Source organism: Mustela nivalis (genome assembly GCF_964662115.1).
Source record: "Mustela nivalis genome assembly, contig: HAP1_SCAFFOLD_2142, whole genome shotgun sequence".
NCBI lineage: Eukaryota > Metazoa > Chordata > Mammalia > Carnivora > Mustelidae > Mustela > Mustela nivalis.
In genome coordinates this window covers 51,819-76,546 of record NW_028134522.1, presented here as the reverse complement: position 1 = coordinate 76,546, position 24,728 = coordinate 51,819, and the positions used below count along the sequence as shown (strand labels likewise).

The following is a 24,728-nucleotide window of genomic DNA, read 5'->3' as shown; positions in this document are numbered from 1 at the left end:
CACCTGGGTGGCTCAGTGGGTTAAGACACTGCCTTCAGCTCAGGTCATGATCTCAGGGTCCTGGGATCGAGTCCCACATCGGGCTCTCTGCTCTGCAGAAAGCCTACTTCCTCCTCTCTCTCTCTCTCTCTCTGCCTGCCTCACTGCCTACTTGTGATCTTTCTCTGTCAAATAAATAAATTCTTAAAAAAAAAATAAAAGATCCCTCTGGGGGCGCCTGGTTTGCTCAGTGGGTTAAAGCCTCTGCCTTTGGCTCAGGTCATGATCCCAGGGTCTTTAAAAATAAAATAAAAATAAAAGATCCCTCTGTTTGATGAGCAGAGAATGGATTAAAGGAGGCAATAGAGAAAGCAGGTCATTTAGGAGGCTGGTAGAACAGTCTTGGAAAATACTGGCATAGAGCTTAGAGGAAAGGACTGAAAGACATTTGGGGATTGCCAGTACAATGATCGCCTTAATCCAGCAATGAAAGGTAACACTATATATTTAAGCAATGAGATATCCTATGTATGTATTCTTATGTTTTGTATCAAGGGCATAGCATTTCTACCAAAAATGCATAATCTGAATCTGATCATGGGGGAAACAAGTCAATGTTGAGAGAAAGTCTACAAACCAATTAGCCTGTATTTTAAAATGTCAGTATTATGAAAGACAAAGATGTAGGAACTATTATAGATTTTAAGACTAGACATGAAGCTTCCAACTTCTAATCCTCTATTAGATGATGAACCAGGAAACAAAATTTTTATTTGCACAAAAGGATGTAAGTGGGACAACTGATAACATCTGAATAAAACTACAGCATAAATGATAAATTATGTTAGTATAATTTTCCTAATTTTGATCTTTGTACTGATTATGTAAGATAATGTCCACTTTTAGGAAATAGCACACAAGTGCTATTTAGAGATAAAGGAATCTTCTCAAATGATTCAGAAAAAAATGATAGAACAATAAAGCAAACATAAAATGTTAACGTTTGGGGAGAGGTGCTTGGCAGCTTAGTCAATTAAGCATCCGACTCTTGATTTCAGCTCAGGTCATGATTTCAGGATCATACGATCAAGCCCCATGTCAGGCTCTGCACTGGGTGTGGAGCCTGTTTAAGATTCTTTCTCCCTCTGCGTCTCTCTCTCAATAAATAAATTCCCTCTGCGTCTCTCTCTCTCAATAAAAAAGTAAATAGTGTTAGTATTTGGGGAATCTAAGAAAAGCATTTAAGGCAATTATTTGTACTAGTTTTGCAACTTTTCTGTAAGTCTGAATTACTTTAAAATAAAATGTTAACATAATTGCAGGATCACTTAGGCAGAGGAAAAAAAATGTAATACTAAGCCATGAATAACATTTAGACAAAATTCTGAAAATACTTAGTAACGGAAGGAAAAATGGAAGAATGTTAAAAGAAAAATGGAATGTGACAGAGTTACAATGAAAGGTGTGCTCCTCCTCACCCTAAAGTCGTAAAAGATAACCGGCCTCCCGCTATATCCGGCGTATCACAGAACCTACTCTCACTACTAGCCTTTAGAAAAGGGCAGAAAACTTCCGACACACTCCCGCCCTGTTTTCCCAGTGAGCATGCGTGTGCGTATGCACGTATGACCCCAACCAATAGGTGCCCACGTCGGCAGCTCGTTACTTGAAGGGGCGGGGCGCCCTGCTACACATGCGCACGATCGAGCGGGCCTTCTCCCTTCTCGCCCAACGCTGCCAAGATGGTGAGTATTGCTGTTTGGGGCTCTTGGTCTGGAGGCCATGCTGCTCCACTTCCGCCTGGTAGGGGGAACGAAAGCTTGGAACGACCCCCATCGGGTCTTAGGTAGCGTGCGGTGAGGGTCCCTGGGCGGGTGGAGCACGGAATTTAGGAGCTCTCCGGGCTTGCGGCGGGCGAGCGCGTGGAGGGCCATGCAGGCCATGCAGGCCCGGCACGCCTTGGGCCTCGGGAGCGCGCCGTGACTGCCAGAGCTGGAAAGCTGGAGACACCCGGGGTGTACCGGGGCCCAATCAGACTGGGTCTTTGGAGGCTCCATATGCCTGAAGGCCAGCGGGAACGCGGCTTTTGCCGCTGCTGGCTCTGCGTATTTTGCCCATCTATCAGGTCGTCCCTTGGCACTTGGGCGTGTACTCCCTACGTTCTTTCTCGCTATACATAGTTACACTGCCTGCAAAACTTTAGAAGTTTCACTCTATCCCTTCTTCTCGATTTTAGGTGTTCAGGCGTTTCGTGGAGGTCGGCCGGGTGGCCTACGTCTCCTTTGGGCCTCATGCCGGGAAGCTGGTCGCAATTGTAGATGTTATTGACCAGAACAGGGTAAGTGTAAGGAAAAGTGTCGATTTCACATGCTAATGACTGATAAGCAGCATAGATGGTAATGGTACTTTTCCCAGCGGCCCTCTAAAGTAGGACTGTTAAGGGTAGTAGGGTATTTTTTACCATAGAGGAGACAGGCTGTGCAAAATGGGGATTTCAAGCACAGGCTCGAGCTGGCCAGTATCACTGAGTTTGAGTATTAACTTTGCCACTTAACCTAACCAGACCTTTTACTAATTATGGATTGAAACATTGGGGGACTTCAAAGGCGTTCATACACGGGAACTGAGTTCCGAATAAAGCCAGGCATATAGCTCTCAGTGCCCTTGTGTGCTATTGTTGGAAACATAAGGATTAAAGACTTAGAAATTGCCCAGTAAGGTCCATGTAGTTAGGTTATAGGGTACACTACTAATAATAGTTTCATCTTTCTTTAAAGCATTTAAGTAGCCGAGATTTGGTGATTCTGGAAGGATAAATACACAGACAATGTGCTTGAGTTGCTGCTTTGTTCTGCACTGAAATTTTTTTATCTTACTTGTTCTAGGCTTTGGTTGACGGACCTTGCACTCAGGTGAGGAGACAGGCTATGCCTTTCAAGTGCATGCAGCTCACTGACTTCATCCTCAAATTCCCTCACAGGTAACTATCCACCAACCAATGCCCCTCTCCCAGCTTTTCTTGCTTAGCAAAAATCTGCTTAGTTTAATTCAAAACTGTTTTGCTATCTTGTTTGTTTCTTGAGAAGGGAGTATGCAGCGTTGAAGAGGAAGAGCAATTCAGAAGAGGGATTTTCAGTATAGAAATGGGGGGCCATTGTTTACTTTTTAAATGTCCTGTGATTATCTTCCACCCTGCCAGTTCTCTGGCTTCATCTTTTCCTTTTTCCTGCTGTATTTCAGGATTTACACAACAAAGACTTCCGAAAGGAATTCTGGTCTCCCAAACATACTTTTAGTCCTCTTTAGCTTCAGAACAAAAATACTAATTATTTTCTCTCACAATATTACCTGTCATCAGTTGAGTTTCTAGTGTGTGGCAGTTATTAAGTATTTGACTTATGTTGTCTAGTTTTGACAGCTCCTAAGGAAATTCTATTCCCAGTTCCTTATGGGGAATTGAGGAAATCAGTAGTGATTCTTTCTTGATGTGATGTGAATTATGGAAGTTAAAACGCTGTGGTGGTTACTCTTGGGCTATTTGAGCTACAGTGGCAGTCACAGTAGAACGTGTTGGTATGTGTACTGCTGGTTTATTTTTTAAACGTGCAGGGTTTTGATACTTGAAATTTGAAAGGAACTTCAAAATGGTTATAATTAGATGTGGTGTTTGACCACATCTTTTTTAGCGTTGTACAGCAGGCATGAGGATTAGTATTACATCATCCTTTATGTAAAGGAAATTGCTTCCTGTATATCCAGTGCAGTAGAGTGATGTTATATACAAGATCAGAGATGATTTTTAAATAGAGAAAATGAGCTGGTTTGCATTTTTTATTAAAATGGTGTATTCGAGGGGCGCCTGGGTGGCTCAGTGGGTTAAAGCCTCTGCTTTCGGCTCAGGTCATGATCCCAGGGTCCTGGGATCGAGCCCCCCCGCATTGGGCTCTCTGCTCAGCAAGGAGCCTGCTTTCCTTCCTCTCTCTCTGCCTATTTGTGATCTCTGTCTGTCAAATAAATTTAAAAAAAAAAGGGTATATTTGAGGAGCTCCTGGCTGCCACAGGCAATAGAGCATGTAACTCTTGATCTTGGGGAGTTGTGGAGTTCAAGCCCCATATTTGGACCTAGAGCTTATTTTAAAAATCAGGGGCACCTGGGTGGCTCATTCAGTTAAGTGTCTTCGGTTCAGGTCGAGATCTCAGGGTCCTGGGATCGAGCCCCGTGTTGAACTCTGTTTCTCCCTCTGTGTTCTCTTACTCTTTCAAATAAATAAAATCGTGTTTGGGATTATGAGACTTCCTGGTTTAGTGAGCAGCGTTCAAGTTAGTAAAACACAAGATATGTGGTGTATGTTGTCAGCCTAGAGTTGGAAGTATAATGAATGGGAAGGGTGTTTTTGGCATCGTTTGCTGATGCTTTTTAACTTAGGGGGTATAAATTGTGCTTTCAGGGGGCTCAAAGCTGTCCTTGGATCTATGTGGCTTCAAAGCTGATTCCTTAATCTGATCTTGGCTCTTTCCCAGTGCCCGCCAGAAGTATGTCCGACAAGCCTGGGAGAAGGCAGATATCAATACAAAATGGGCAGCCACGAGATGGGCCAAGAAGATTGAAGCCAGAGAAAGGGTAATGGCTTTGGGTCATTTGAATTGTGACCTTTTCTTTTTTGGAGGGGTGATAGGTGGTATGAGCAATTATTTATTTACTTTATTTTTAACAGAAAGCTAAGATGACTGATTTTGATCGTTATAAAGTCATGAAGGCAAAGAAAATGGTAAGTTTTTAAATTATTACAAGATTTTTATATTCTTACCCCAAATTTGTCTGAGAATTCTGTCTGCCCAAGTTTGGTAGACTACACTTGAATTCATAGGGGTTTTGACATAAAGTTTGTTTCCTTTCATGTGCATTCTGAACATACAGGATGAACAGCAAAATAGTTTTTTGTGTGCATACATAATTAATATATTGATATTTTTCAGAGGAACAGAATAATCAAGCTTGAAGTTCGGAAGCTACAGAAAGCAGCTCTCCTGAAAGCTTCTCCTAAAAAAGCACTGGCTACTAAGGGTGCAGCTGCAGCAGCTGCTGCAAAGGTTCCAGCCAAAAAGATGGCTGCTGCGGGCAAGAAGGCTCCAGCCCAGAAGGTTCCTGCCCCAAAAGCTGCAGGCCAGAAGGCAGCACCTCCAAAGGCTCAGAAAGGTCAGAAAGCTCCAGCCCAGAAAGCGCCTGCTCCAAAGGCATCTGGCAAGAAAGCATAGAAACCATAAGAGCCTTTAAAAGACAAGTAATAAAGGTTGTTTTTGACATGCTGGCGAGTGCACTTGATCTGTGACGGAAAGTCTTTGGCCAGGGTCGGGATTATGGAGCAGATTGCTAGGATTCTTAATGTTATCGTTAGAGAATTGGTTCTTTAGCCCTAGTCTGTCCAGGGTCAGTATAAAGCCATCATAAAATCGTAACTAGTGTGCTCATGGGAAATGGATCATTTAGAGCTCCCAGTGAGTTTTTCTCCTTTTATAAATATACTTCCTATAAATACATTCCAGCAGCTTTTGATGCTTAAGAGTTTTCTAATTTTTTTTTAGAAAATACACTGTAGGAAACCAAGACAAGTAAACAAAATATATTATGGTATGGTAATTAGTTACTGTTATTATCCCCTATTATTTTTTTTTTTAAGATTTTATTTATTTGACAAACAGATCACAAGTAGAGAGAGGGGGAAGCAGGCTCCCTGCTGAGCAGAGAGCCTGATGCAGGGCTCGATCCCAGGACCCTGGGATCATGACCCGAGCCCAAGGCAGAGGCTTTAACCCACTGAGCCACCCAGTCGCCCCTATTCCCTATTATTTCTAACCAAAAGCTGGCTTCTGAGCCTCACTGGGACTCATGGGGATAAAATGCTTGATACTAATAGGTTTACCAATAGTTGATAGGTGATCTAATAGGTTTAGATAGGGGAAATGAAGGCAGTTTGTGGTTACCTGGCCTTTCCAGAAGTGGGGAGTTAACAAGGTAAATGGGGATCTTAAGCTACAAGTTGCAAGAAGGCTGCTAATGAAGGTTGTAAATGTGAACTGGCTAGAGAGATCCCAGAACAACATGGCAGGTTAGTGTTAGATTCATGAGTGCAACAAGCCATTGAGCATTTCCAAACAGTGATCCTTCAGATTTAGGTCATGCTGTTGGACTGAATCAAGGGAACAATGCTGGGAGGGTCAAAGATGATAAAGGTTTTGCGGTATTCCTCACCTTGACAGTCCAAACCAAGAAACAGTAGTGCTGCCATTTAGTAGGCTTTAATGGGTTGGGCTGGAAGACAAGTAGTAAGAAAGCCAAATGTGCTGTTTCTTGTTTGTACTTTTGGTTCATTGTGGAAGAAGAGAGCTGAAGCAAGTTTACTCCAGGGATGAGTTAAAGGCACCGCACAGACTTAATCAGGTAGTCTGGTAGATAATGGATGCTGACAACTTGGATTCAGGTTCTGGCTATGCTGCTCAAGTGCTGTGTGGTTTAGGTATGTTCCTAAGTTCAAGCCTGGTTTCTTTCTATGTGGTTTGCTTCATGGAGTAAGGAAGTGAATCAGGCAGCAGAGTGACTGGTTCATAGCAGTATCTGTGGTAGTTGTGACACAGCTCTTAAAAACAGATTTGGGGTTCATGGCTATGTGAGCAGTTGCTCAAGATTGCCTGGAGATAAAAACAGATTTGTGAGATTGCCATTGATCTGAAAGGCCCTTACCCTCCAATCCATGTGCTTTCTGTGCTCCAAGGATGAGAATTTAACGCCAAGAGGCAGAGCAAGCTTCAAGGTGGAAGCTTCATTTACGCTGCACCTAGTCAGTACTGTAATGTGCAACAGCAGAAATTGGAAATTCCTGTCTATAGGACTCACAGGAAGGTAGGTTTAAGGCCCTTGGGAAGGAGTAGGAAATACTATAGGTGGGGCCAGAGAATAAAGATAGGTGAGCTAAGTTTTAGTCCTCAGGAAAATCCATCTGGCAGCATAGTTGGAATTGGATTGGGGGATGGAAGAGACCAGGAAGTTATTAAAATACACAGGCACATAATAATCCACTCTGATTATAGAGGACTGCACACTTTCAGCTTGGGGAGGATGGCATTAGGAGAGAATAATACTGATTTCAGAGTCAGATCCAAGTCTCAGTCCTGTCATGCAGACCTAGCTCATTCTTACAATTCACATAAGCCTCATCTAAAGACTGATCCTGTGGTGAGGCTCAAATGGGGTAGAATGAGGATGAGGTTCATATCCCCAACACCTAACAGTTTTTTTCACACATTAGGTACTCCGTATTTGGGTTGAATTATGTTGAGATAAACGGGTCCTCTAGGCAAAATTAGACTATTGGATAGTTTGCTTTTCAGAGAGCCTCTGCCTCTTCAGCAGCCTCCAATTTCCAGGTAATCAGTATCTCCCAACTGTGACACCCCACAAGAATTTGTCTTGAATTCTATTTTCTCTACTTCATGTTTCTTTACCCCTCATCTGTTGGTATCTTTTAGTACCTAGTACCTAGGTCCACCAGCTAGCTGAACTTTTTTTTATCCAGAATAAACCATGAATACATCTACATTGTAATAAAATATTGGAATTGAGATTAAAGGGCCTCTTGATTATCTCTACTACAATTATGGTATCTTGCAAAGGAAACCACTGTGTATGTCCTTGCAGACATTCACCATACATTTACAATAGACATAGAGTTTGCATGTTTTGAACACAAATCTTACTCTGTATTCTGCAACTTTTTTCTTTTAATACATCTGGAAATCTTATCTAGTCAGCACCTATTTATCTACCTATTTATCTTCTGCATAATAATCCCTAGAGTGAATGTTTGTATGACCTATTGAAGTTCATTGTGGAAGTTTATTTGATTTCTATTGATAGACTTTAAGGATAGTGCCAATTTAAACAGTACTTCTCTGAATATCCTTGCACATTCTTCCTTCTGTATGAGTCATTTTTACTTGAGGCACATTATCAGTCAGTGCGCTCGCTGGGTTGAAGATTGGATGTGTTTTTAAATCACTCCGTCGGTAGGTTATACCAATCTAGTAACCTTGCTCTATTAATTTACTTCTATCAGCATTGAATGAAGACATTCCTGCCTCACAATCTTGAACTCCTGATAGCCTACATTTCTGCCAATCCAATGTAAAAAGTAGTATGTTAACTTGCACTTTTCTGGTCCAACATAGCATTGATTATCCTAGTTTTACATTCTGTTTAGCTATTAAGGGAGATCCTTAGAGTTATCTTAAATTTTTTTCCTTTAGTAACCTTACACATTTGCAGTTTCACTTTCAGATAAATTTTGCCTTTTTTTTTTTTTTTAAAGATTTATCCATTCATTTTAGAGAGAGAGGGAGTGCCTGTGTGTGAGCTGGGTGAGGGGCAGAGGGAAAGAATTTCAAGCAGACTCCCTGTCGAGCATGGAGCCACTGCAGGGCTCGATCCCATGCATGAGATCATGACTGAGCTGAAACCAAGAGCTGGAACCTCAACCCACCGAGCCACCCAGATGCCCCTCACTTTCAGATAAATTTTAGAATTTGTTTGTCTAGTTACCTAAGTCCCATTGTGATTTTAGGATTGCATTGCATTTATAGATCTGGTGGGGGTGGGGGCCTGCCATGTCCCTGCAATACTGACTTCCATCCAGGAACATGGTATATCTCCCAATTACTCAGGTCTTACACTCTTTTCAGAATTTGTATGTATCTCAGTTTTTCCCAGTAATTTTGAACTGGAACCTTTTAAAATTAGACATTAATGGATATTAAAGTGCTATGAATTGCCACACCACTGACCTTCTTTACTAGTTCTAAGAGATTTTTTTTAGTTGGTTTTCTTAGGTTTTTATTGACTTATTAAAAAGTAATCTCTATGCCCAATGTAAGACTCGAACTGACACCCCTGAGACCAAGAGTCATGCTTTACCAACCTAGCCAGGCAGGTGCCCCTAGTGGATTATGTATGCAGATGATCATGTAGACAGCTTCTCATAATAAAATAGCACTCTATCTCAGTAGGTAAAGTTAGTCTCAGAAAAACAATAGATTTTTAGATGTTTTAATGGGTAAACACTGCAACTTTTTTTTTTTAAGATTTTATTTATTTTTTTGACAGAGATCACACGTAGGTGGATAAGCAGACAGAGAGAGAACAGGAAGTAGGCTCTCCACTGAGTGGAGAGCCCAATGCGGGGCTCGATCCCAGGACCCTGAGTTCATGACCTGAGCCAAAGGCAGAGGCTTTAACCCACTGAGCCACCCAGGCACCCCAACACTGCAACTTCTTTCAAATGTATTTTCTTGCCACTCCTTCAAATAAATATCTTGAAGATTACCAACCCTGTCGAGAACCACAAAGTCTTACCTCAGGTACCTGAGCGTTACAAGACCCTCAAGACCATTTTTGGAAAGGAAGACCTCATTCCATACTTCTGTATAAAACAAGGGCACCTGAGTGGCTCAGTCAGTTAAGCAGCTGCCTTTGGCAGGTCATGATCCCAGGGTCCTGGGATTGAGTACCACTTCTCATTGGGAAGCCTGCTTCCCCCTCTGTCTGCTCCTCCTCCTGCTTGTGCTTGTTCACTCTCTTTCTCTCTGTGTCAGATAAATAAATAAAATCTAAAAAAAAAACCAAATCCTATAACTGGTATGCAAAAGAATAAGAGTCTGTATCAATTCTGATAATAGTCAATCCTGATTTTAGTTTTATCAATTCTACTAATTGTTACTCAAATGTTTATTTAAATTATTTAAATTCTTCATATCATGTATTTTTGGTTATTTGATTTTGAGAGAGTTGTGTTAAAACTCTGTTTATAAGTATGGATTTGTTCATTATATTTCTATCAGGTTTTTGCTTTACATATATTAAAATGATGTTAGAGACATAAAGATCAGCTGTAATTAGACCTTCATGTGATTAGCTTTTTTCCCAATACAAGTCTCTCTCTCTCTCTCTCTCTCCTTTTTTTAAGATTTTATTTATTTGAGGGGTGCCTGGGTGGCTTAGTGGGTTAAGCCGCTGCCTTCGGCTCGGGTCATGATCTCAGGGTCCTAGGATCAAGTCCCGCTTCGGGCTCTCTGCTCAGCAGGGAGCCTGCTTCCCTCTCTCTCTCTCTGCCTGCCTCTCTGCCTACTTGTGATCTCTGTCTGTCAAATAAATAAATAAAATCTTTAAAAAAAAAAGATTTTATTTATGTGAGAGAGAGCATGTAAGGGGAGAGGTCAGAGGGAGAAGCAGACTTCCCGTGGTGCTGGGAGCCTGATGCAGGACTCCATTCTGAGACTCCGGGATCATGACCTGATCCAAAGGCAGTTGCCTAGCCAGCTGAGCCACCCAGGTGCCCAACTGTTTCTCTTTTAATACTTTCTTCCTCAAGTTGTTTTTTCAGATGTTGATATCGTCATACCTGCTTTCATTTTGTCAGCAATCATTTGATCTTTTTCTATCCTTTTATTTTCAGTGTCACCGTGTCATTTCTTTTTCTTTCTGCTGTGTCACATGAATAGATTACAACTGTTTTTTAATCTGAGTCTGTCCATACATCAGTGCAAGCCATTTATGTGCCCTATAATTAGACTTCTGTCATCTCTGTTTTCTACTTGCTGACCTCTGGTGTATTCCCCCTCCCCTACATTTTCATCCTGTTTCTTGAATTGGTTTGGAAGTCACATATCTTCTATTTCTGTTACTGTTCATCCACAAAATTAAACTGTATTTATTAATTAAAGATTATCTATATCTTTTACCCACCCTCACTGAACAATATTTAAAGAGGCAACATGAGGCACCTGCGTGGCTCAGTTAGTTAAACAGTCAATTAGCTCAACTCTTGATCTCAGGGTTGTGAGTTCAAGTCCCACATTGGGCTTCATGCTGTATGTGGAGCCTACTTAAATTAATTAAATAGCTAATTAATTAATTAAAGAGGCAAAATATATTTAATTTAATTGCTCGGTTTACCACTGCTGCTTCTGTCCCACCTCTTCCTTTTAGATTCATGAATATATCTTTTTTTTTTTTTAATTTTCATGGACTGCATCCTCCAGTATTTCTTTTAGTTAGCATTCATGAGTGATGAGCTTTCTGAATACTTGCTTGTCTGAAAATACTCTTAATTTCCCTTGTACATTTGAATTATTTCTTATTACAGCATTTCTGATAGCAAACATGAGGGTTGTTTTTTTTTTCCATACATCAGCCAATTTCTAACTCTCTGGACACCAACTGGGTATCCTACAATCAGGTTAGTTCTTTTTTTTTTCTTTAAGTAGGCTCTATGCCCAGCATGGAGCCCAGTGCGGGACTTGAACTAATGACCCTAAGATCAAGACCTGAGCTGAGACCAAGAGTCAGATGCTTAGCTGTCTGAGCCACCCAGGTGTCCTGAAATCAATTTACTTCTGGTACTGCCCAGAGTTACAGTCGATGCCCACAGCTTAAGAGGTCTGCCCCACTTGAGATACTGATTGCAAGTCCAACTCCTTCTGCAATTCTGACTATCCAGCTATATGTTGGAGTTTCCATGACCCCTCCTCAGGTTTAATAACTTAGGAATGGCTTGCAGAACTCAGGAAAACACTTTCCTTACTATTAACAGCTTATTTTGGGGATACAACTCAGGAACAGCCAAATGGAAGAACTGCTGAGGTGGGAGGGAAGGGCAAGGAGTGCATGTGCCCTCTCCAGCTCGTCACCTCACCAGCACCTTGGTGTGTTCACCAGCCTGGAAGCTCTCTAAACGGCCCCCAACCCATTAGTGTTTTTAATAGAGGATCATTATGTAGGCATAATGATTATGTAGGCATAATTGATTAAGTCATGGACCACTGGTGATCAACTCAATCTCCAGCCTCTCTCCAGTCCAGGGGATGGGGGCGAAATTTCTAGTCACATGGCTGGTTCCTCTGGCGACCAACCCCTCTCTATTCCTGAAGCTCTCTAGGACCCCAGCCACCAGCTTCCATTAGCATGCAAAACGACACTCTTTTTTTTTTTTTTTTTAAGATTTTTAAAAATTTATTTATTTGACAGAGATCACAGGTAGGCAGAGAGGCAGGCAGAAAGAAAGGGGGAGGCAGGCTTCTTGCTAAGCAGAGAGCCCGATGTGGGGCTCCGTCCCAGGACCCTGGGATCATGACCTGAGCTGAAGGCAGAGGCTGTAATCCACTGAGCCACCCAAGCACCCCGCAAAATGACACTTTTACTACCCCCCGAGATTCAAAGGGTTTTAGAAGCTTCCTATGTCAGGAACCAGGGAGAAAGATGAAATGTTATAACAGAAGATGCTCCTATCATCCCTATTTCTCAAGAAATTACATAGGTTTTAGGAATTTTATGCCAGAAACTGGGGAAGAAGACCAAATAAATATTTCTTTATTGCATCACAGTATTACATCTTGTGTCTATATAATAGTTCAGCTCTTTAGGGTTTTAGATTCAAAATGGTTTTCTTTTAGAACATTGTAGAACATTCTCCACTGCCCTTACAGGGACTAAGTACTGTTACTAAAAGCAGATTTAGGAACCAGAATCTATTCACTTCTTTGTTCCAGCCACTTCACACAAATCTCATTTCCTTTTCACAATATTCCTATTTTCAGAAGAAACTAAGATGAAACAAGTTGATTCATTTAGTAAATATTTTTAGAGTGCCTATTAAAAAAGCTCACAGTCTACTTGGAAGAATGACACTGAGAAAGCCAATGTCAGCAGTGTAGTAAGCACTGTTACTGGGGTAGGCGAGGGGAGTCCGGAAGACCATCACGTAGGACATCAGAAAAGACTTCTCTGGGAGACTTGGGTGGTTCAGTTAGTTAAGCATCTGTCTTCAGCTCAGTTCATGATCCCAGGGTCTTGGGATCCAGTCCTGCATGGGGCAGCATGGGTCTCCCTGCTCAACGGGGAGTCTGTTTCTCCCTCTCCCTCTGTTAGCTCTCCCTGTTTGTGCTCTCTCTATCAAATAAATAAATAAAATGTTGAAAAAAAAAAAAAAGGGAAGACTTCTTCAAGTGTCAGCTATTCTACTTTTCCTATCAAATTTTTATTTAAATTCTAGGTAGTTAACATACTGGGCAATAATAGTTTCAGAAGTAGAATTCAGCAATTCATCACTTACATACAACACCTAGTGCTCATCACAAGTGCCCTCCTTTATCTCTATCACCCATCTACCCCATTCCCCCATCCACTTCCCTCCATCAGTCCTTGGTTTGTTCTCCATTGTCAAGAATCTCTTATGGCTTGCTTCCCTCTCCTTTCTTCCCACTTCCCGTATGTTTATCTATTTTGTTTCTTAAATTCCACATATGTGTGAAATCATATAGTATTTGTCTTCCTCTGACTTATTTCACTTAGCATAATGTACTCCAGCTCCATCCACGTCATTCCAAATGGCAAGATTTCATTCTTTTTGATGGCTGAGTCATATTTCCTTGTACATATATGCCATGTCTTCTTTTGCCCATTCGATGGATACCCAATCAATGGACATTTGGGCTCTTTCTATAGTTTGGCTATTATTGTTAAGGCTACTATAAACATTAGGGTGCATGTGTCCCTTCGAATCTGTATTTTTGTATTCTTTTGGCATTTTGTATTCTTTAAGTAGTGCAATTGCTGGATTGTAGGGTAGTTCTATTTTTAACTTTTTGAGGAATCTCCATACTGTTCTTCAGAGTGGCTGCATTAGTTAGCATTCCCACCAACAGTGTAAGAGGGTTCCCTTTACTCCACATCCTCCCCAACATCTGTTGTTTCCTGACTTGTTCATTTTAGTCATTCTGACAGGTGTGAGGTGGTAGCTCATTGTGGCTTTGATTTGAATTTCCTTGATGATGAGTGATGTTGAGCATCTTTTTACGGGTCTGTTAGCCATCTGGATGTATTCTATGGAAAAAAGTCTATTCATGATTTCTGCCCATTTCTTAACAAGGTTACTTGTTTTTTGGGTGTTGAGTTTGATAAGTTCTTTATAGATTTTAGATTCTAGCCCTTTGTTAGATATGTCATTTGTAAATATCTTCTCCCATGATGTAGGCTGCCTTTTAGTTTTGTCATTTAATTCCTTTGTTGTGCAAAAGATTTTTATCTTAATGATGTCCCAATAGTTTATTTTTGCTTTGGTTTCCCTTGCCTCCAGTGATGTATCTAGTAAGAAGTTGTTGCAGCTGGGGTGCTTGGGTGGCACAGTCGCTGGGCTTCTGCCTTTGGCTTAGGTCATGATCCTAGGGTCCTGGGATCAAGCCTCGAACTGGGCTTCTTACTCCACAGGAAGCCTGCTTCTCCCTCTTTCCCTGTTGTGTTCCCTCTCTCTCTGTTCTCTCTCTGTCAAATAAATAAATAAAATCTAAAAAAAAAAAAAAAAAAAAGTTGTTGCAGCCGAGCTTGGAGAGGTTGCTGCCTGTGTTCTCCTCCTGCCTTACATGTAGGTCTTTCATTCATTTTGAATTTATTTTTGTGTATGGCATAAGAAAGTGGTCCTTTCATTCTTCTGCATGTGGCTGTCCAGTTCTCTCTACACCATTTATTGAAGAGGCTTTTTTTCCATTGGATATTTTTTCCTGCTTTGTCGAAGTTTAGTTGACCATAGAGTTGTGGGCCCGATTTTGGGTTTTCTATTCTGTTCCATTGATCTATGTGTCTGTTTTTGTGCTACTACCATACTGTCTGATGACTACAGCTTTGTAATATAGCTTGAAGTCTGGAATTGATGCCTCCTGCTTTGCTCTTCTTTTTCAGTATTACTTTGGCTATTTGGCGTCTTTTGTGGTTCCATACACATTTTAGGATTGCTCTAGATTTGTGAAAAATTCTGGTGGTATTTAAAAAAAATTATTTATTTAAGAGAGAGAGAACATGAGCTGGGGGAATGGCAGACAGAGAAGGAGAAGCCGACTCCCCTATGAGCAGGAAGTCTGATGGGAGGCTGGATCCCAGGACACTGGTATCATGACCTAAGTCAAAATCCACCACACTTAACTGACTGAGCCACCCAGGCACCCCTGTGAAGGAGCAGGAGGCTGGCTAAGGACAAAGCAAAAGCTGGCGCCTTGCACCCCCCCCTTCACCCGCTCCCCTCCATATGTGTAGCATTCCTCAGGCACCCCTGACTGCCATAAAACGATAAATAGTTAACTTGCAGAGATCACAGTCCTGCAAGGTAGGAGTCTCTCTTGGTTTGCAAATGTCCTTGAGATTTACAACAAAGAAGTTACTTTATCAATAGCCCTAATGTCACCCTCCCCACCATGAAAAACTGAAGGAGGCGGAGGTAGAAGGAAAAGTAAATAAAGTTAAATTTCTTCTAAACCTAATTCTCACTAACAAGGATGCTTGATAGCAGGAATGTAACATTCCACCAGGAGACTCCAATTGTCTTTACTTGATAGTAACCAGGCCTTCAATATCCTGATAGTGCTTTTTTCGCATGCGTGGGCTAACTGGCCAGTTCTACTTCTGTAAGATTGCTTTGTCTGCTTTCGCACGCGGGTCCCCTGACCCAATCCACTGACACCAAGTATGCCTGTTTAAACTATCAATCAATCAGTTCAGTCCCACCCGAAACTTGTTTGTATCTGTCTATAAAAATCCTGCATCGACCCAGCTCCGGACCTCTCGGCGTTATCGGCAAAGAGCGGCACAGAGGTCCAGGTTCAAACCTGCAATAAACGACCCTTGCTGATTGGCTTTGACTCACGTCTCTGGTGGTGGTCTTTTAAGGTGGGGGTAATACTCTATTGGCATTTCATTTGGAGGTCCCACCGAGATCTCCCCTTCAAGCTCACCAGACAACTGGTCAACGGGTCGCTGCAACCGATCGGTAAGAAAGCCGGCTTTGTCTTTTGTCTCTATGTTTTTCGTATACTTTGTTCTTATGTCCTGGCTGTGTGTCTTGTCCTTTCTGTATTCCTGGGTTAGAGTCCCAGGGCGGTGACTGGCAAATACGCCCTGGCGGACGCGCTATAGGGTTGCCAGCGGGCCGTCGGAGACGTCCCTCGTGCCCAGCGGGAACGGCTTCTCAGAGATTGTGGGTTCGAGTCCCACCTTGGGGGCCGGCAGGGCCTCGCAGAGATCGTGGGTTCGAGTCCAACCTCGGGGACCAACAATGTATGTCTTCATGTATGTCTCCATGTTATGTCTTTAAATGTGGATATATGTTCCTTGTACTGGTCATGAAGGTTACATTCTGTTTAACGGGAGGGTGTCTAACCTGTTTGAATCTGAGGAATGCCTGACTGTATGAATGTTTGTGTGGCTCCACCGCCTTCGGCTACGGAGTCTGAGTGGGCTGCACCCTGAGTCTCGCGGAGCGTCATACGGCATAACGATCATCTACTCCATGGAGTAGCCTGGACCGGGGTTTATACAGATAGACCTTAGCTAAGACGCTCCTAAGTTCCCGCGAGGGACGCGAGCAGGACAGCACCTGAAAGATCCCCCTCCTCTTATCTGCAACATCGTACATATTGGGAGGGAATATAAGAGATAGGTATTAAGAGCTAAAACCAGATTCAATGAGTCAGCTAGTAAATTTCCTCCTGACATATTGGATGATAATTATGTAAATAAGCCTTCTTCTAGTAAACCCAGGTTGCTGGGCCATCCCTAGCAAAGGGGACTCTGGCTTTATTTCTCTCCGTTACTCCTAATAGATGTGGGGGCTTCTCCCTCACTCACTTCCCGTGTTAATGGCTATAACTGGAGCCAACTGGGGTTGGTCTAACTCAAGACAAAGACTATAAGGAATATTCCCAAGCAGCTGCCAAAACTCTCTTTGTTTCGGGGAAGTTTCCCTGTGTTCTCTGGCCTGACTTGGACTGCCTAACCCCTCCCCCCTAGCTGATGAGAAAGCATGGTGTCTGCTCCTCTGTTGGGCCTTATGAGCTCTAAAACCGGGAATCTTTTCTCTGCCTCCTGGCGGTGCTTTGTTTTTTCTTTTTCACCCTTACGTGTTTCTGTACCAACGTGTGTGCAGCCTGCATGACTGGCCTCTAGATCATGCACCACAGCTCCTTCTCTCTTCACTGTCAAGGAGCAAGAAGAGCACCCCTGGACCTAACACACCCCCACTCCAGATCTTCCCAACCATGTCTCAGGTAAACATTAAAAGTGGAGTGGGTCCAGGTGGAACATAAATCAGTGTTGGAACTAAGTTAAGTTTGTTGGTTTAATTAAGATAAGACCTGTCTTTTAAGTTATCAGCAGTAAATGTGAAACTTCGAAGTTTACTGAAGGTCAAATAAACTCATGTTATTTATTAAAATTTGTTAGCAAAGAAATAACTAAACTGATGGTTAATTGTCTGTCTCAAAGTTCTAATGGGTAATTGCTGAAGTAGCTTTCAAAGTCTTTGGTAACCTGAAAGTTTTAAAGTTTTGCTTGGATGACAAATGGAATTGAATTGTGGACATCTAGGTCTTAACCAAACAGGATAAAATGCTAAGTCGTTAATTACTGGATGTAGGTTTGTGCTTTTTGACTTCTTACTGCAAAGAAACTAAGAGTATTTAAATCTGTTGGTAAACTTGTTTGCCACTTAACTGATGCATAAATTTGCCACCTGAAGAATTCTGTTGTAGCAGTTCACAATTGGTTAATAACTAAAGGTGTTTCTAAGAATACAAAGTTCTGCTTAGTGTAACTAAGACTGATGGAAATAAAAGGAAACTCTGTATGTAGGAAAGTAGGAGATATGTAAGAAAGATTTAAGGAATGGGAATACATTTTGTTGAAGGTAAAGGAAGGTAATTCTGTCCTAAATGAGATGGTCGTTTAGAAGGAAATGGCTTGGGACAAAACCTGAATGCAAAGGAAAGTTGTAGAAGGTTTGTGAAGGGAAATCTTCAGAAAAGGAATTTTAGCTATGGTCAGGATGGACTAAGATGGACTAAATGAATGGGTTTTAAAGGTACATTGGTACAAGACTGAAATTGTCTCTGTTCAAAAGGACAATGTTTTCTTAGATCAATTGATCTGCTGTTAAGAAAATGTAAATGGTTTTCTCTTTGCCTGCCCAGAAAAACCAGTTTCTATGTTCAGTTTTATCAGGTGTCAACATCCCTAATTATATTTAGGCATATGTGCTTTAAAACTTCATAAAATTTTAGCAAATGTTGACAGGATTTAAATTGTAAATCTCTTTAACTCAGGCTTTTCCTTGGTATGTGAAGTTGCTCATGAAGTACTACTGAACCAATGATAAACCTTGGATTACATTTGGGAAAATACTATAACTATTCTAGAGATTCTACGCACTTCCTAAAGTTTTAATGTTTTGAGAGATCACTGCTTGATACTGTAATTATGGAAATGTTATGTATCTGAGAAATAACCTGATTTCCTTGCAGCTAAATTGTAAACTCCCGTGTCTCTTTAGCTCTAACCATATCAATTTTGAGTTTTTGTCATTTATAATTGTTTTAATTCTCTTGTAAAATGAGTTTTATCTTCAAGGAGATTCCTATAAAGGACTTTCAGGACAAATACAGATATTTGATATACTTGAAAATTCTAAAACTGAAATGGGTAAGAATTTCCAAAACTGACTAAAGCTGCATTCACCAGAATTAGTAACATGGGACTAAATGAACTAAAAGATTATAGTGTTGTGTCTCTTAATGTTTTGTGTTACTTTAAACATTGCTGGTTCTCTCTAATGTTTGCTCTTCCAGACTAGGGATACTTTTCCTTAAGTTATCTGTAACTTATAGAGATGTAAAAGTGCTCATTTGTAAAAGTGCTCAAAGCATTCAAGCTTTTCTCTCTATCTGAACCCTCTGAAACCAAAAGGTCTCAGTAAGTATTCATTCTTCCATGGCAATCAGTCATTTGCATAAGTTCAATAAGAATCTGTTCTCCTTGTAACAGGAAAGAATTGGAAACACGGGTTATTTTACCAAGGCTTTGACTGGGATGTCATATTTGAAAAGACTCAGATAGTAGCAGACAGTTTAAAGAAACTAAGGTTGACTTTATGAAACCTGGAGCCATAAAGCCCCTTGGGACTGTTGGCCTGATACCTTGCTTACAGAGTTCCCAGCAGCCTCACCAGGTGAGTAAAGAATGTCACTCCTTGGTAGGTGCGGAGACTCAGAAGAGGAACTCGCCCAAATCAACAGGTATTGCAGGCATGCCTGATGGCAAGTACAGGGCTTGGCTTCTGGCCCAGAGAGGCTACTAAAAGTTCAACCTAGAGATTCCTTATAAGAAGTTCCAGCAAAGCAGATTCTAAAAGATCTATATGATCACACTCAACTGTTCTTGCTGAGCTTATGTAAATAATAGGCCAAGTTTGTTAAAATTGGACTTGTTTCACAAGTGAATTAGTCCTGATTTGCTATCTCTGTAAATGAGGGTTATTTTAGAGAGAAAAATTATGTTTTAATAACACACCTTTATGGATGTTGAATTCTAGATTTGATTGTATTTAAATGTTTGTTTATCTAAGGTAAACAATTTGAGGTAAACTTCAGAGAAGTTGCACAATAGCTTCTTTAGTAGATCTTACTGTTTTGTGGGGATATTAGCAGACCCCACCGGCACAAGATGAAACAACTGGAATAATGAAATTGCCTAAAAGCCAGCATACCGCATTCCATAGGATTAACTATGGACTTGTGGAGATAATGGATGACCCCACTTTCTTTATGAATGGATTGAATGATCCATGGGGGACTCCCCTTATCTCTTGACAAGTTTTCTCACTTGCCAGTGATCCTCTGTAATCAGGATATTATTAAGGCTGGACCACTCAAAGGTCTTCTTATTGGTTTCATCCCTTAGTCATATTTATCCTAGAGGCCACCTCTGTTGAGGTACAATTGCAAACAGATGCTTTAGCTAAGCATAGAACAGCCCTCCTCATAAAAAGAGCCTCAAAGCTCACTATAAAACAGTCCCTGACTGTAATGACTTCACATCAGGTCCAGATTTGTCTTAGAATTCAAAGGCCATCAGTGGATGATAGAAACCAACTAATTAAGTATTGGACTATACTTATAGATATGCCAGAATTAATACTTAAAACTTGTCAGACTTTAAACCTAGTTACCTGTATGCCTGAACCTGACCACTGTACTTCTTTCTCTATAGAGCAAAGATGTTCAAAGGTTATTGATCTTGCTTACTCTATTTGTCCAGATTTAAGATGCCCCTGTTAAAAATACGAATGACAGTTGATTTTCTGATGTCAGTAGTTTTCATAGAAAAAATAAGAAAAGCTAGGTGTGCCATAGTGCTCACTAGCACTTTGCAATTGCCAAAGCCTAAGAATAAACATTAACATTGACTCCAAATATGCTTTCTTGGTACTACATGCCCATGGAGCTATTTGGAAGGAAAGGGGATTGCTGTCAAGCCATAACTCCCCAATCCAATATGGGTCTAAATTACAAGACCCTCCATATGGCTATACTAAGGATGGTGTATATCAAATCTAGGATACATATTTGTGTTTCATACCCACACCCATTGGACAGCTCACTCAAAATGCAGTTTTATGCTGGGAACAAAAGAATCATATGTATGGTACTTGGGCAAATAACACACAGTATCGAGGATGGCTATCATTAGAAATGTGTTCCCAAATAATAGTACTCCAGGCTACTGAATGTTTTGCTACTGACTGGGCAAGGCGACCTGGCATTAGATGGCCAGCTCCAAACGGAACCCACTGGATATGTGGAACCAACCTGTGGCCCTTGGCTTCCTCCAGGATGGGTAGGTCGCTGTACTTTAGGATTTTCCTGGATTCATGGGCGCATTACTAAAACCATCACCACTCCAGCTAATCTCCCTACTTAATACCGAAGTCTCACAGATACCAGGGCAGTCCTACAAAATAGGATGGCTTTAGATGTCCTGACAGCAGCCCAGGGTGGCACATGTGCAATCATCAAAACAGAATGTTGTGTGTGCATCCCAGACTATCACAAAAATGTCACAGGACTAATAAAAGATATGAATGCCCAAATTAAGGCCCTACAAGATCCTTCTCTCTCTCTCAGTGAATGGTTAAGTTCCTGGTTTGAAGGAAAACTATGGCCGATCTCCTTTTCAGGCTTCTTATTCTTATCGCCTTATTAACCTTAATATGTTGCTTTGTTCCATGTTTCTCTACTTGGTGCCAAGACTCCATTGCTACAATGGCTACACCACGACAGACGATCCTTGTCGTGCGCGAGGATGCCTCTTCACTATCTGTGCTGGATTCAGCTGCCTCCACCTTTCGTAACTCCCTTATACATTCCTACCCTGATCAATATTGACCCCAGTAGGTAGGGACAGCTCTACACCCCTATTCAGCATGAAGAAGTTAATAGAAGATGAGACCTTCCACTTTCAACCACCTTAAAGATTTAAGGGTCAAAGTTGTTCAGGGGGGAATGAAGGAGCAGGAGGCTGGCTGAGGACAAAGCAAAAGCTGGCGCTTTGCACCTCCCCCACCTTCACCCGCTCCCCTCCATATGTGTATCATTCCTCAGACACCCCTGACTGCCATAAAACGATAAATAGTTAACTTGCTGAGATCACAATCCTGCAAGACAGGAGTCTCCCTTGGTTTGCAAATGTCCTTGAGATTACAACAAAGAAGTTACCTTATCAATAGCCCTAATGTCACCCTCCCCTCCATAAAAAACCGAAGGAGGCGGAGGTAGAAGGAAAAGTAAATAAAGTTAAATTTCTTTAAACCTAATTCTCACTAACAAGGATGCTTGATAGCAGGAATGTAACATTCCACCAGGAGACTCCCAATTGTCTTTACTTGATAGTAACCAGGCCTTTAATATCCTGATAGTGCTTTTTTCGCATGCGTGGGCTAACTGGCCAGTTCTGCTTCTGTAAGATTGCTTTGTCTGCTTTCGCGCGTGCGGGGTCCCCTGACCCAATTCACTGACGCCAAGTATGCCTGTTCAAACTGTCAATCAATCAGCTCAGCCCCACTCGAAACTTGTTTGTACCTGTCTATAAAAACCCTGCACCAACCCTGCTCTGGACCTCTCGGTGTTATGGGCAAGGAGCGCGGCAGAGGTCCAGGTTCAAACCTGCAATAAACGACCCTTGCTGATTGGCTTTGACTCACGTCTCTGGTGGTCTTTTAAGGTGGGGGTAATACTCTATTGGCATTTCACCTGCTGGTGGTATTTCGATAGGGATTGCATTAAATGTGTAGATTGCTTTGGGTAGTATAGCCATTTTAACAACGTTTGTTCCTGGGGTGCCTGGGTGGCTCAGTGGGTTAAAGCCTCTGCCATTGGCTAAGGTCCTGATCTTGGGGTCCTGGGATTGAGCCTGCATCAGGCTCTCTGCTCAACAGGGAGCCTGGTTGCACCTCTGCCTCTCTGCCTGTCAAATAAATAAATAAAATCTTAAAAAAAAATGTTTGATCTTCCAATCCATAAGCATGGAATATGTTTCTATTTTTGTGACCTCTTCAGTTTCTTTTGTGAGTTTTCAGAGTACGGGTCTTTTACCTCTTTGGTTAAGTTTATTCCTAGGTACCTTATTATTTTTCGTGCAATTGTAAATGGGATCTGTTCCTTGATTCCTTTTTCTTTTGCTTCATGATTGGTGTGTAGAAATGCAACAGATTTCTGTACGTTGATTTTTTTTTAAAAGATTTTATTTATTTATTTGACAGACAGAGATCACAAGTAGGCAGAGAAGCAGGCAGGAGGCGGGGGTGGGGGTGAGGGGTGGGGGATGTGGGGGAGCAGACTCCCTGCTGAGCAGAGAGCCAGATGGGGCCCAGGGCCCAGGACCCTGGGATCATGACCTGAGCCAGGTTGAAGGCAGAGGCTTAACCCACTGAGCCACCCAGGTGCCCCTGTACGTTGATTTTATATACTGTGACTTTGCTGAATTCATTTATTAGTGCTAGGAATTTTTTGGTGGAGTCTTTTGGGTTTTCTAAATAGGGTATCATGTTGCAAGTGATAGCTATTCTTGAATCTGAAGGTTTGATGACAATACAGTATCTGTAAAATCAGATACTTTTGAAGGTTTTTTATTTGTTTATTTGTTTAAAGATTTTATTTATTTATTTGAGAGAGAGACAGTGAGAGGGAGCATGAGAGGAGAGAAGGTCAGAGGGAGAAGCAGACTCCCTGTGGAGCTGGGAGCTGCATGTGGGACCCCATCCCGGGATTCCAAGGTCATGGGCCAAGCTGGAGGCAGTTGCTTAACCAACTGAGCCATCCAGGTGCCCTTTTTTTTTTTTTTTTTAAAGATTTTATTTATTTATTTGTAAGAGAGAGAGAGTGTGAGAGTGAGCACAGGCAGACAGAGTGGAAGGCAGAGTCAGAGGGAGAAGCAGGCTCCCTGCAGAGCAAGGAGCCCGATGTGGGACTCGATCCCAGGATGCTGGGATCATGACCTGAGCCGAAGGCAGCTGCTTAACCAACTGAGCCACCCAGGCGTCCCTCCAGGCGCCCTTTTGAAGAGTTTTTAAAAGCAGAACTGTGTCATGATCAGATTCGTATCTTAGATCACCCTGGCTCTCCTGTGGGAAGAAGGGAGCAGAGCTGGGCAGACTGGTGACCAGAACAGTTAGGAGGCTGCTACAGCATCCAGAGGCGATGCAGAGGAAGGGATCAGTTATGACTCCCACATTGAATGACCTGGTTGGCTGAGTGGAGAGTGGTGCTGAAATCATGCTCCATAAGGTTAATAAGGTAAAATGTCCAGAGCAAGACCCTCCCACCCTCCTAACCCCTGCCCCGCCCCCTTTCTTCACAGGAATGTTTGCCTTATTGTTTGGAGGCAAACAACAGTAAGAACTCCAGCTGGCCTAAACCAGTTTGAGCTCACCACTGGCTCACACCTGTGCAGATGGACCATGGAGGTCGGCCTCATTATAATGTTAACATTTCACCCAAGAGGAGCACCAGCCTTTGTTAACATAACAAAGAATACATGTATAGGTATATTTTCTAAGTACACCTGCACAACATTATGTCCATCTTTACATGTGATGACAAAACTCCTCATCCTGAATATTCACCCTAACCTTAAGTAAAAAGAACCCACGGGCCTCCACTGGGGGAGTCACAGTTTTGGAAATCACTCTCTATGATCTCTTTATTTGCTGCAAATAAACTTTCCTTTGTATGACAACTCCACCTGGTGTAGTCTCTACCTGTAACTCACCAAAGATCCAACTCACCTAGCTTGGTTATAGAAGCAGCGTGTTGGGGGAAAGGGACAGGGCAACCCTGAAAAGTGGAAGGAAGGATGACAAGATCCGTCTGGAAAAATTCTGAGTTTTAGGTGCTTATGGATTAGCCAAGTAGAAAGAAACAGTAGGCAGGTTGATACAGAGGTCTCTAGCTCAAAGGTATCTGCACAATGTCTGGCCAATAGGAAGCTGCTGCCGTGCGTGACTCTTTACTCTATGTGGACTGGAGAAAGAGCTATCGAGTGTGTTATAGGAAAGTGGCAACGACCCACAGGAATAACAATAACGTCCGCAACAACAGAGCTAGAACTTACTCTCTTATTTATGATGCAGAACTAGAAGTTGTTGTAAGTGCTTTGCACGAGTTGACTCACTCAATTACTGCACTGAGTTTATGAGTTCGAAACTACTGCCGTTCCCAATAGAGAAGCCGAAGCTCAGAGTCTGAGTAACTGGCACAGGCCATGCAGTGAATGGGTGATGGAGCCGGGATCAGAACGCGGACAGTCAGACTTGGGACTGGGCGACCTCAGT

The 24,728-nt window shown here is 42.0% G+C and overlaps 1 protein-coding gene across 1 annotated transcript; it reads left to right on the top strand.

Annotated features, from left to right (window-relative positions):
• Positions 1-1,462: 1,462 nt before the first annotated feature.
• On the top strand, positions 1,463-5,286 carry RPL14 (ribosomal protein L14). The gene is made up of 6 exons (XM_082750963.1): positions 1,463-1,724; positions 2,216-2,317; positions 2,865-2,959; positions 4,501-4,600; positions 4,695-4,748; positions 4,957-5,286. Exons 1-6 carry the CDS (start codon positions 1,722-1,724, stop codon positions 5,233-5,235), a joined length of 633 nt encoding a protein of 210 aa, XP_082607089.1. The 5' UTR covers positions 1,463-1,721; the 3' UTR covers positions 5,236-5,286.
• Positions 5,287-24,728: the final 19,442 nt, after the last annotated feature.

Excerpts from the sequence above, each read along its gene's own strand:
- RPL14 (XM_082750963.1), top strand. Across the intron at positions 2,960-4,500 it reads ATCCTCAAATTCCCTCACAG|TGCCCGCCAGAAGTATGTCC; the intron begins GTAACTATCCAC and ends GCTCTTTCCCAG. Across the intron at positions 4,601-4,694 it reads AGATTGAAGCCAGAGAAAGG|AAAGCTAAGATGACTGATTT; the intron begins GTAATGGCTTTG and ends TATTTTTAACAG.